General features: G+C 51.0%; 1 protein-coding gene and 1 pseudogene across 4 annotated transcripts in view; one reads left to right on the forward strand and one right to left on the reverse strand.

The window, feature by feature from the left end:
• The window catches only part of Hdgfl2 (HDGF like 2), a 21,079-nt gene continuing 8,012 nt past the window's right edge, over positions 1-13,067 (forward strand). The window contains exons 1-3 of one of the 4 annotated variants that reach the window (XM_006982243.4): positions 1-250; positions 2,496-2,572; positions 2,654-2,792. In XM_006982243.4, coding sequence (XP_006982305.1) covers positions 179-250; positions 2,496-2,572; positions 2,654-2,792 — 288 coding nt within the window. In that variant the 5' untranslated portion in view covers positions 1-178. The remainder of the gene's footprint in view (positions 251-2,495; positions 2,573-2,653; positions 2,793-13,067) is intronic. The other 3 variants (XM_006982244.4, XM_016000809.3, XM_076559751.1) reach the window with 3 other exon arrangements.
• LOC143270292 (small ribosomal subunit protein eS21 pseudogene) lies at positions 5,572-5,946 on the reverse strand (annotated as a pseudogene).

Consider the following 13,067-nt stretch of genomic DNA (forward strand, 5'->3'; position numbering starts at 1 on the left):
GACGGCGGCCCATGGCGAAAGGAGGGTGGGACTTCCGGGCGCGCCGAACCCAATAAGTAGGCGCCGGCCGGCGGCCCGTGCGGACGCCTCCGCCCCTCAGGCGTCCGACTCCCGCCTCCGGCTTCGCCTCCCACCGCCGCCGTTGCTGCTTCCCGCGGCCTGGCCCTCCGCCGACAGCATGCCGCACGCCTTCAAGCCCGGGGACTTGGTGTTCGCCAAGATGAAGGGCTACCCGCACTGGCCGGCCCGGGTGAGGCCGCGCGGGGACGGGCCCGGCGGAGTTGGCCGCCCCGAGCGGAGGGGCCGCGGGCGCGCGCAGGGAGGCTGGAATGGAGGCCGAGGGGAGGCTGAGGAGAGGTTGGGGCTGCGGGCTGAGGCGGCTGCACGGTGGCCCTCTGGAAGCTGAGGGTCGCCCTCCTCAGGGGCCACAGTGCCTGGGGTCTGGAGGGTCTTCGGGGCGGTCCCTAAGTCTGAGGGACTTGCGGGCTGCGGTGCCGGGTCCCGGCCCTGAGACCCACGGTCCCTCAGGGCTCCGGTATGGCAGTTCAGTCTGAGTGACCTGCCCGGTGAGGTCCTGAGCCTCAGAGGCGCACAGTCCTGCAGGGAACGGCTGTGGTGAGCTATCCTTGACCTCAGGAACCGGTGTCACTGGGTCTGGGGTCCAGGACCTGAGAGACCAATGTACTCGAGTCTAGAAGTGCGTTTGGGGGGTCCCAGGATCGTGCAGCCTGAGGGGTGTCGTGGGGCGTCGAGGGGCCTGAGGGGTGTAGCGGGGCCCGAGGGGTTCATGGGCACCTTGGGATTGGAGTGGAAGGGCCACATGATGGGGAGAGTCTTTCTCCCAGGCGCTAAAGATGACGTGATGACTAGAGGAGCAAAATGCAGCCCCAGAGGAGGGGACCCCATCTCCATTTAGGTCATGGGAGGAGAATGGGGACAGAGGTTGGAAGAAGTCTTTTCTGGGACCTGGAGCCAGGCCCTTAAAGGGACTTAGTGGGGTGGCTGACTTGGGAACAGGCAACTTCAGGCTGGGGCCAGAGGCTTTAGGGTTTCCTACTGGAGGAGGCTGCGGCCCAGGAGTGTACATGTTTGGAGCTTGGGGTGCACAGGTTGTAGAATTCTGGCCCTGGCGAGAGGACATATACACAGGGACCCAAAGGCTTCAGTTGCCCCCCAGGACTTAGGGCAGGGACCACTCCAAGGCTGAAGTTGTCATCCATGTGGCAGGACTGAAGGAATTTTGGGTTGTGCAGATGGTGGCTGGCGTTCCAGGCCCTGGTGCACAAATCCAGTTGCATAGAGACAGAGTTTTGTTGCCTCCAAGTTTTAATGTAGAGGCCAAGGTTGGCTGTGTCTTCATGGGGGGATTGCATGGGGGTGGAGGTGAAAGGCCAGACAGCAGGGAGTTGCCATGGGGATGCCCAAGAGCAAGCCGAACGGGAACCAGCTCAGGAGGTGGCTCCTAGGTCAAGACCAGAGAGCTGTTGGCTTTCTGAGGTGTGAGACCATTGGGAGAGGCAGCCAGCCAGTCTGGCTTGAGGATGCTCGTACATACGGTTTCCTGCATCCAGCCACCAGGGACCACAAAACTAGTAGGACTAAAGAGAAGTGAGGGGTGATGCTGGGTGCAGGCCAGGAAGGACCCAGCAGTCCCCCGGGTGTTGGCGAGGTGGGTGGGTAAAGCCTCACCCAGCCCTGGGAATCCCACTGTGAGAGGGGACACTGAGGGACAAAACTTTGCAGTCGCCACTGCTCTCTCTAGTCTAGCTCTGCTCTCTGCGAAGCTCCTGTGCCCTCCCCCTTCCCAGCCTCCTCCAGCACAGAGAGAACATTTCCAAGCACCTGATTGGAAGGGAAGGGGCTGCTAGCCTCCTTTGGGAAGGTGACTGACAGCTGCCGGAGCCCATGGGCTTGCATGAAGAGGGTGGGACTTCCGGGATGCTCTGGGCCTTGCTCCTGCAGCCCACCCCCCATCCTCTGCATCCCTGGAGCTGCCAGCTCCACCTCTAGGGCAAGAGCAGAAATGACCTTTTTGCAGTAGGGGCGGTTGTGGGGGAGTCCTAGAGATGGGGAGAAGCTGAGCCTATGCCCACCCCGGGGGCTTCAGGGGGCCATACTGGGCCTGGCTCAGGTTAAGTACCTGTCAGGGAGCCCAGCTTTCTTCTTGGCAGAGAGAATCACTGTGAGTGGCAGACAGGCAAGCAGGAAGCACCTTTAATCTCAGCGCCCACTGCTTGGGAGGCAAAAACAGTCTGAGGCCAGCTTGGTCTCCATAGTTCCAGGACAGTCAGGGCTACCTAGCGAGACTGTCTCATTTTTTTTTTTTTAATGCCAAATTAAGGGGCTAAGGAGCTAGTTTAGTGGGCCTAAGTTCAGACCTCCAGACTTGTGTTTGGAAGGTGCTCTGTATCCCCAGGGTGTGCTTTTCCCCCCAAGTAAGTGGAGGTTTCCTGGCCCTCACCAGGAGCCCCCTAACCACCTGCCTCTCACTACAGATCGATGACATCGCCGACGGTGCTGTGAAGCCCCCACCCAACAAATACCCCATCTTCTTCTTTGGAACACACGAAACGTAAGTGTCCACCCCACAGAATGGTTTCTTTCCCAGGGTGCCCTGGCTCACCTGGACCTGGCCTGTGGTTCCTTCCTTCAGGGCCTTCCTGGGACCCAAGGACCTGTTCCCCTATGACAAGTGCAAGGACAAGTACGGGAAGCCCAACAAGAGGAAAGGCTTCAATGAGGGGCTCTGGGAGATCCAGAACAACCCCCACGCCAGCTACAGCGCACCTCCGGTGAGTGCCTGGCGCCAGTGGGCAGTGAGTGTCTGGGGGCCTTTGGGGGTGGGGCTGCTTCAGAAGCTTCCAGGCTGCTTTTTCGTACCCTTCAGCACTGTGGGTGCTGAGGATGCTGTGGATCCGGTCTTTTTGGGGTGGATGTGCTGAGCCCTACACGGTGTGGACTAGCATCCTTGGTCTCTGCTCACTGTGTACTCCAGGAGCTACCCGGGTGTCTAGATACTATCCAGTGTTCACTGGTGGATACTGGGGTGCAGACACATCTATGGTGGGGACCACCATCTAAGGGTGTTACAGGTCAAGGTAGATGCTTCTCTAAGGTGAAAGGCTTCCTTTGGCTAACACTGTCCTCTGTCCCAGGACTCTCTTTGTGGATCGGGTAGGGTAAAGTTGGTGAATGTGAGAGCTCCTCATCAGGGAGGAGAAATAATGCCAAGAGTCACAGAGAGTCTGTCTCCGGGGAAGTCTCTCTGGGGAGAGAAGGACTTTAAATTGAAGTGAGGACTCAGAAGCTGCTTGCCGCCCAGCCTGATGAACTGAGTTCCATCCCCAGTGCCCATGGCAGAGAGGAAAACTGGCTCCTGTGTGTAACCCTCTGGCCCCCTCACGACAAACTAAGCAAATATAATTTCTAAAATTGAAAATTAGAAGTTGAAACTGATAGCCACTGTGGAAGGCTGGAAGGGCTGCCCATGTGGGTGTGGGTGTTCTGGAGTGAGATGAGGGTAGAGGGTGTTTGGATGCCCAGGGTCCTTTACTCTGCTGTTACTGCTGCTTTAGGGTGTTGTTGATGTTGTTTCTTTGCACATGTGTGGTGCGTGCATGTGCACGTCTGTGCATATCTGAAGATGGAGGTTGATAACAGTGTCTTCGTGATCACTCTCCACCTTACATATTGAGCCACAGTTTCTCATGAGCCCCTAGCCCATTCGTTGGCTGAATAAGTTCCAGGGATCCCCTGATTGTGTACTATGCACCTGGGCATGCAAGTGAGCTGCCTGACGTCTCTGGGGACTCAGGGAACCTGGATTCAGGTACTTTTGCTTGTACAGTAGGTGCTTTGCTGGCCGAGCCATTGCCTCATCCCCTGCCCTGGAAGTTATCACGAGAAGTAGCAAGGTAGCGTCGGCTTAGGAGGGCTGATTGTCCAGTTGGGAGGTGGCCAAAGGGAACGATCACACAAGCCAAAACTTGCTGTTAGTGAAGAAGGGCCACCTGGGTTTGCTGACAGCGAGCGAAGCGGGAATTGATGAGGGTCAGTCCCAGCCTTGCCTTTGCTGGTAGAAACCCAAGTCTTCTCATAGAATCTGGTCGTGGCTGGACCTTGAGATTTTTTTTTTTTTAAGTGAATAAAAGATAGTTTATTATGGAACCATTTTGAGTGACCATGGCCTAGAAATATGGATTTAGGTAATACCCCAAGTTCCATGTTCCAACATGGGAGCAGTTGCATGAAGTTTTATAGTTTTACAGAACAAAGAAATTCATAAATCAAAGCAAGTTTAAAATACGTTGGTGGGTACATCAGAGAAATTGCTACAGCAAGGTGGCTGGGAGAGCTTTTCTCTAAGCTGTCTGATGACATTCTCCTTAGCTTGTGGGTTGGTGAATTCTAGTGGTCTGCTAAGTTGATAGGTTTTGAAAGGTTTTCAACTGTTTGTCACGGGGTGTTGCAGGGTTCACGCTGCAGGTGTCCCCTGAGCACTTCTGGCTCAGCTGCCTTTGTCTGGGGACATTTTACTTCTGTTGTCTGTTCTGTGTGTGGAGAGTGAGTGGCCCTTTTTGTGCATCTCTCCCCGGTTCTGCTTGGGCAAGGGATCTTGAAGTTGAATGTGTCATGATCTCTCCTGCTGCTCCTTTGAGTGTGCTCTGGTTACACATTCAGAGCCCGTTGCCTGCTGGTGAATCATCACTGTATTTAATATTTATTGGACACCCACGGCTTGTGGGCACCATGCAGATAGATGCAGTCCTCGAGGAAACAAGACTTGAACATCAAGTGCTGAGACCAGCCGGTTCTCCACATGCCCCCAAAACAGAGTGACTAGAAGCTCTGAGAGCCCCTGGCTGCCTTGTGGTTCCCAAGTGCTCTCAAGGGGGACATGAGTGTGGAATGTAGATACCTACAAGCCTGTCCTCAGCATTCAAAGATGCTGAGGCAGGAGGATCACAAGCTTAAGGCTTGCTTGGGTTACAGAGTGAGTACAGACAGGGTCAGCCTGGGCTGTACACAGTGATACCTTGAATTAAACATAAGGAAGGAAGGAAGGATTCCTGGGCCACCATTGGAGTGGCCCTTCCAGGCATTGTTGAGATACTTTTGACACAACGTGTGTATGCAGGCCTTCAGACAGAAACATGATTTTATGGGAAACTGAGCTGTCTCTTTTCCCTAAATTTTAGCTTAGTTTTACCGTCAGACAGGAATCCAGACTTGACATTCAGAAAGCACTGTTCTGTGAGGAGCCGTCCTACCTCCTCGCCTCCCGGTTACTTTGTGTTATTTTCTTTCCCAGATAGCCCTGCTGCAGCGCCTTCCTATTTCACAGAAAATCACACAGAGCTTTCTTTTCTTTTTTTAAGATGTATTTATTTTTATTTTATGTGTATGAGTGTTTTGCCTGCAAGTATAGAAGTGCACTAAGTATGTGCCTGGTCTCTGAGGCCAAAAGAGGCTGCCAAATCCCTGGCACTGACTTATAAGTGCTAGAGATTCTTTTTTTTTTTTTTAACCCCTCACTTTTCTTTATGACACATATTCCCCAATTTCTTCTGGTCAAAAGTTCTTTGAGAACATTCCATTAGCCTTAGTCAATCATAGAGTAGACAGACCTGACTCAGCCATCCTGTGATTGGCCCCGCAGATAGCATAAGTTTTAAACTGGCTATTAAAGCTTCCTGCGACCTTGTCAGCCTCTGCCACATTCATCTGAATACATATGTGGTCCTTGGCACCAATGATGTGTTAACTCAAGGAGCGTTTCCATGGAATGTACAGGTGTACAAACTCACTAGTGCTGTTATGTATGTTGAGTGCCCACTCCAGATCCAGTGAGAGCACAGAAAGGAAGTGGCTCATCCCCCGGCAGCAGTACTGGGCCAGGTGCTGGGGTTTGAGCCCAGATCCTCTGCAAGGACAGCCAGTGGTCATAACCGTCTCTCCCGCCCCAGCTTTCTTAAGTGTTGGTTCAGAGCTTTGCAAGCTTAGCAGGGGTCCTGGCCATTGGTGCATGCCAACAGACCAGTCTCCAGCTTTTGGGGGAGTTGATTGTGAGTGGTGCACCTGCGGAGGCTGGGGCAGAATGTGGGATATCATCCTCTGTGACTCTCCACTCTGTTGCTCTGAGACAGAGGCTCTCTGCACTGGAGGCTTGCAGTCTCCGCTGGGCTGGCTGCTTGGTGAGCTCCTGGGAGACACCTGTCTCAGTCACAGACCTTCACAGCTATGGCTTCTCACATAGACACAGGTCCTCATGGTTCCCGAGGAAGGGCTTTTATCCACAGAGCCTTCTCTTTCTTTCTTTTTTTTTTTTTTAAAGATTTATTTATTATGTATACACTGTTCTGCCTCCATGTATGCCTACACACCAGAAGAGGGCACCAGATTTCATTACAGATGGTTGTGAGCCACCATGTGGTTGCTGAGAATTGAACTCAGGATCTCTGGAAGAACAGCCAGTGCTCTTAACCTCTGAGCCATCTGTCCAGCCCCGAGCCTTCTCTTTCAAACCATCTTGGGTTTGTTGTTGTGGGTTTTGTTTTGTTTTGTTTTGTATTTTTTTATGTTGAGATAAGGTCTTACTATATAGCCCAGTCTGACCTCAAACTCACTAAAAAGGATGGCCTTGAACTCCTGATCCTCCTGTCTCTACCTCCCAAGGGCTGAAATGACAGGCATGTGTCACTATCCTACCCCGTCTCTTCCTTCTTCTGGCCAGGATGCCAGACAGTAGCAGTGCATTTAGGACCACAGTGCCTTTCAGCCCTGCTGTGGTCCTCAGTGGGGAGTTCTTCATTATATGGCTAGACACCCAGACAGTTTGCTTGGGCACCAAGAGGGGCCCAGCTAGGCTCTGAGGCCACTGAGACTTAATCCAAGCTACTCAACCATAGTGTTTTTTTCCCTTTCGTTTTAGTTACATGCATGTGTGTCTCACTGTGGTCAGAAAACGACTGTGGTAGTTTATATTCTCCTTCTACATATGGGTTCTGGGCAACAAACTCAGGTTGCCAGGCTTGGCAGCAAGCACCTTTACCTGCTGTGCCCTTTCATTGGCCCTGATACAGTTTTTCAGGTGGGGAAGACTGGTTCCCTAGTAGGGTGGTGGATTTTGTACATCAGAAGGGCCCAAGCAGCACCCTGGCCTGGGTGAACTTGAGTTTGTACCTGTCCTGCCTCAGCCTTGCAAGCACAAGATAACAGGTATGGGACCCATTGTCATCCATGGCTGGAAGCCAATGACCCTAAAGAGGTCCCACTGAGCTGGAGAGACAGCTCATTTGGTAAAATGGTTGTCACGAAGTCAAAAGGACCTGAGTCTCAGCCAGGTGTGGGGCATACTCCCCGACTGGGGAGGCAGAGGCAAGGGGATCCTTTGAGCTCCCACCAGCCAGCCTCACCACCTCAGTAAGAAGTTCCAGGCCAGTACAGCCTTGCCTCATAAAGCAAGGTGGCCATCTCCTAAGTAGCAACAGCCAAGCTTGGCCAATTCTAGGCACACCTGTTTTTCATCATTCTTGTTCAGTTATATTTTGATTATGATGTATATAAACACACACACACACACACACACACACACACACACACACACACACACACACGTATGTTGAAGTCAGAGGACAACTTGCAGTAGTTGATTTTTTTTTACCAGGTGTGTTTTGAGGATCAATCTTCAGGGCATCAGACTTGGTGGCAAGCACCTTTACTCACTGAGCCATATCACCAGCCCTGTAATGTTTTTGGTTTTTTACCATGCAGCCCAGGCTGGACTCAGTCAGGAACCTCAGCTCAGCCTCTCCCGATGCTGGGATGAGGAATAGAAGCCTCAGGCCTGGCTTCTGTCCAGGGCTCTCAAGATAGTTAGCAACACATTGGGCTGGGTGCAGAGCACAGGCTCCTGATGCTAGGCATGTTCCGTCCCTTCTGACTGGCACCTGTGCCCACAGGCTACTGAAAAGGAGACACTTGGTATAGAATCCCGCTCCAGAGACACTCAAGCCCTGGGTCTCTGTACCACACCTATATGCTGTCTTGCCTCTATGTCCTGCCTGACCATCGGGGTTAGGGACAGTGTGAGGTCAGCACTCAGTGAACACTGGACATAGCCACTGTCTTAGGGTTTCTTTTGCTGTGATGAGACACAATGACCAAAAGCAACTTGGATAGGAAAGGGTTTATTCAGCTTACACTTACATATCACTGTTCCTCTTAAAAGAAGTCAGGACAGGAACTCAAATAGGGTAAGAACCTGGAAGCAGGTAGATCTCTATGACTTCCAGGCAAGCCTGGTCTACAAAGTAAGTTCTAGGACAGCTATATCTGTTACACAGAGAAACCCTGTCTCGAAAAAACTAAACCAAAACCAACAGACTAGCTATCACACCACCCTCTGGAATGCACAGCTGGTCTGGACTGCTCTGCTGTGGTCGCTTCTTAATTCATCCAGACAGACACTGAACACCATCTATTTTTATTTTTGAAATTTTGAAACAAGATCTTACTATGTAGCCCAGGCTGGCCTGGAACTCATGATTCTTCTGCCAGTCTCTTGAGTACTAGGAAGACAATTACGTGCCATGATGCTCAGCCTTGAGGAGCAATGTTTTGTTGGTGTCCTGTTGTTTTGGAGACAGGGTCTTGTGGCAAGTGCATGCCATGGTGCAAGTGTGACGATGAGAAGACAGCCTTCTCTTCCACCTTATTTGAAGAAGGGTCTCTTGTTCTGCATAGGCCAGACTGCCTGCCAGCTCCCAGGGATTCTCCTGTTTGTGTCATGGTAGGCATGCCTTGATTATAGCCACGTCTAACTTTCATGTGGGTTCTGGGGGTTGGAACTCCAGTCCTCATGCTTGCACAGCAGACACTTTTCTCCCCCATCCATGACATCTGTCCACTGCCCAAGCTTCAAGGCCACAGTGGGCCTGGGCTGCAGGTCTCATGCTGACCTGCTGAGTTGTGCAGCTGATGTACGGCTCTTTGTGTTCTTGTCCTGCAAGATCAGGGCACCCTACACTCTGTGTCATCCATGAACAATGGCTCTCCATGGTGTGATATTGCCCTGTCCTTCCATGCTCACCACGTGGCATTGTCTTCTTGGGAAGGGGACCTGTGTTGTCATTTCTAGGATGAAAGAAAGAGAGGATCGAGTCAGAGTCCCATACCCACTGTGGGTGAGGCGTGTCTCGCAGTCCACACAGGCCCTCGTTTTTCCCTCTTCATATGTTTGGTTTGGGGTTCACCCTACTTAAGCATCACAGTTCAAAATGGTTCAGGCAGGGCTGTGTCGTAGCTCTTTGGCCATATGTGAAGCTCTTTGGCCCTGTGAAGCTAAGTGGAACAGCTGGGCTGGACCGGCACCTGGTTTTCACTTGGTGGGCTCATTAGCCTCGGCTAGGGTCTATGCTGAGGACTCAGCTCTGCTTTTAGTTGGGAAAGATACAGGACTTGATGAAGACCGCTGGAGAGCTGCTGCAAGCCCTCCTCCCTCTTTTCCTCCCTCCCTCCCTTGCTTTTGAGACAGAATTTCATATAGCCCAGGCTAGCCTCAGACTCCCTTTGTAGCTGAAGGTGACTGTAGACTGTCTTTGCCTCTCACATGTTAGGTGATGAGTCTTACCTGTGTTTCCATGCTGTGGTGTGAATTGCCACACTTGGGCTCAAGCTAAAGCACCTGGAGACCTGGACTACTGCATTTCCCTTTCTGGTCTCCTGTCTCCAGCAGCAGTTCATTTCTGATCTCTTCCATGTCTGTCCATCAGGGCTCCTGGGATCTGCTCCATGGCTTTTTCTCTCAGCTTCTGCAGTCCCCCATCCCCTGTCCTTCATGCCCACTACAGTCACCCCAAGGTAGTATCTTTTTAAACACCAGGTTCTTAGATTTACATTTATATCTATGTGCTGTCTGGTTTTATGTCAGCTTGACACAGTAGAGTCATTTGGGAAGAGCCATACAGACTGGCCTGTGGGCAAGCCTGTGGTGCATTCTCTTGATTGAAGATTGATGTAGCAGGGCCCAGCCCACGGTGGGTGGTGCCATCCCTGGGCTGCTGGTCCTGGGTTCTATAAGAAAGCAGGCTGAGCAGCCAGTAAGCAACACCCTCCATGGCCTCTGCATCAGCTCCTGCCTCCAGGATCCTGCCCTGCTTGAGTTCCTGTCCTGACTTCCTGGATGAGGAGCTGTAAACTGAAATAAATCTTTTCTGCCCCAAGTTCATTTTGGTCATGGTTTGTTTTGTTTTGTTTTTAATCACAGCAATAGAAACCCAGTGGTGGTATATACCTTTAATCCCAGCACTCGGGAGGCAGAAGCAGGAGGATCTCTGTGAGTTTGAGGCCAGCCTGCTCTACAAATCGAGTTCCAGGACAGACTCAAAAGCTACACAGAAACCCTGTCTTAAAACCAAAAAAAGAAAAAGAAAGAAAGAAAGAAAACTACAAGTAACATAAGTTGGTATCAGGAGTGGGGTATACAGATATGACCATGTGTTTTGGGGAGGATTTGCAGTAGCATTTGAAGTTGGGCTGAGAAATCCACTGATGAGACTCCTTTAAGGATTCTATTGGGCCGTTTCAAATGTGAAACCTTTGCTTTGCTGGGACAATCAATGCTGGTCAGCTGGGGCTAAAAAATCAGTGGTGATGGAGGCCAGCTTCCCTGGGGTGAAATCTGGGAAGCGTTTCTTCAGGGTTAGCACAGAGGCTGTAGTTCAGAGGGGACTGAGCCTACATCTCGTGCTGGCAGCCAAACTTAGTCCTGTGCAAGAGTCCCCAGGTGCTGCTGCTTTGAAGGCCTGAAGAGATCTTGGAGAGCAGCTGAGGCTTGGCACTGTGAGAGGCCAGGAGAGGCCACTGGTGAAGGTGGAGTCTCAGTTGTAATAGAAGCCCCAGGCCTGAAGGGTCATGCGGAGTGACTGAGGCTTGGCACTGTGTGGCTGGGTCAGAGTACTTGAAGAGCACCCACAAGAGGCCCCCAGTGAAGGTGCAACTCAGTTGTAGAGACCTCCGTAGTTTGGAGATGACAGGGACATAGGATGGATGATCAAGGACAGCAGCAGATGTGGAGTGGAGCTGGCTGTGTGTGCTTCAGATGGTAGAGCCAGAGCAGCCACTGCCAAGGCCTTTGCAGCTCAGTCTCCATTGAGTTATGCAAAGCCAGACTTGGGTTTTACTTGTATCTTATTTCAACCTATTTAATCCCACAGCTGAGAGACTTTGGATATTTTTGAGAAACTTTGAAAGAGACTGAATTTGTTTTGTTTTTCGAGATAGGTTTTCTCTGTATATCCCTGGCTGTCCTATAACTCACTCTGTAGACCAGGCTGGCCTTCAACTCACAGAGATCCACCTTCCTCTGCCTCCCAAGTACTGGGACTAAAGACGTGCACTACCACCTCCCAGAAAGACTGAACATTTTTCTTGTTTGTTTTTGTTGTTGTTTTTTGTTTGTTTGTTTTGGAAATAGGATCTCACTATGAAGCTCTAGGTGTCTTGGCATTTTCTATGTAAACCAGGCTGGCCTCAAACTCATAGAGATGTACCTAGCTGGACTTCATTGTTCTGTGTAGCTGTCCTGGAACTTACTCTGTACACCAGGCTGGCCTTGAACTTAGAGATAGATACACCTGCCTCTGTCTCCTGAGTGCTGGGAATAAAGGCGTGCGCCACCATGCCCAGCAAGGATAAACTTTTAGTGTTTGAATTTTTAAAGACTGTAGTACTTGCAAAGTTATTTATATTGTGATGTTAATATTAATATATTAGGAAAAGTTCAATAGTGATGTGTTTGTGTGCCAAGTTAACAAGAGGTCAATTGTGCTGGGTGGTTTTATGTCATCTTGACACATGCTAGAGTCACTTGAGAAGAGGAACCTATCTCAGTTGAGAAAATGCCCCCACCAGATTGGCCTGTGCATGGGTATGTCTTTGTGATATTTTCTTGATTGATGATTTATGTGGGAGGCCTCACCTACTGGGTGGTGCCACCCCTGGGCTGGTAGTCCTGGGTTCTATCAGAAAGCAGCCTGAGCAAGCCATGAGGAATAAGCCAGTTAAGCAGCACCCCTCCATGGCCTCTGCATCAACACCTGCCTCCAGGATCCTGGTTTGACTTTCTGCCCTGTATGATGGTATAAGAGAAAATAAGCTATAAGAAAAAATAAGCCCTTTCCTCCACAGGTTCATTTTGGTCATTCTTGTTTAGTTTTTTGTTGTTGTTGTTGTTGTTGTTGTTGTTTTTACTGCAGCAATGAAATGTGTGGTGAGTGCTGCATGCTACAACACTTGGGAAAGTCAGGTGATAGCTTTTGGAGTTGGTTCTCTCCTTCCACCATATGCGTCCTGAGGCTCAAACTCAGGTCTTCAGTCTTGACAGCAAGTGCCTTTACCAGCTGAGTCTCTCCCTGACCCTCAACACTAGAGTCTTGGGTGTATAAGAATGATTAACATTGGGCGCTAGTGGCGTACACCTTTAATCACAGCACTTAGAGAGGCAGAGGCAGATGGATCTCTGTGAGTTCGAGGCCAGTCTGGTCTACAGAGGGAGTTCTAGAACAGCCAAAGCTACACAGAGAAATTCTGTCTCAAAAAAAAAGAAGAGGAGGAGGAGGAGGAGGAGGAGAAGAAGAAGAAAGAAGAAGATGATCAGCACTCTGGAAGTACAGGAAGATGGATCTCTGTGAGATCAAGGCCAGCCTGATGTAGATAGTGAATTCGAAGACAGCCAGAGCTACATAGTGTGAGACCCTGTCTCAAAAAACAAACAAGAATGGTCAGAGCTGTTTGTGAGGTCCAGGCCTGCAGTCCCAGCCGGGGGCAGCAGGAGGATACCATCGGGTAAACTGTACTCTGCAGTTTCTGTTTAACGGTGTTGGTGTATTTGCAGCCGGTGGGGCTTTCACCACGGTGTGACTGCAGCACTTTTCACAGCGCTGTGGTACTTACCTGCCCTCGGCACTTTGCTTTTCCACCCAGATTCACCCACTGTAGACGGAGGCCCACACTGCAGGGCCGCCACCATCCTGTGTAGCACAGGCTGGTCTAGAACTATAGTGTAG

Source organism: Peromyscus maniculatus, chromosome 22 (genome assembly GCF_049852395.1).
Source record: "Peromyscus maniculatus bairdii isolate BWxNUB_F1_BW_parent chromosome 22, HU_Pman_BW_mat_3.1, whole genome shotgun sequence".
Lineage (NCBI taxonomy): Eukaryota > Metazoa > Chordata > Mammalia > Rodentia > Cricetidae > Peromyscus > Peromyscus maniculatus.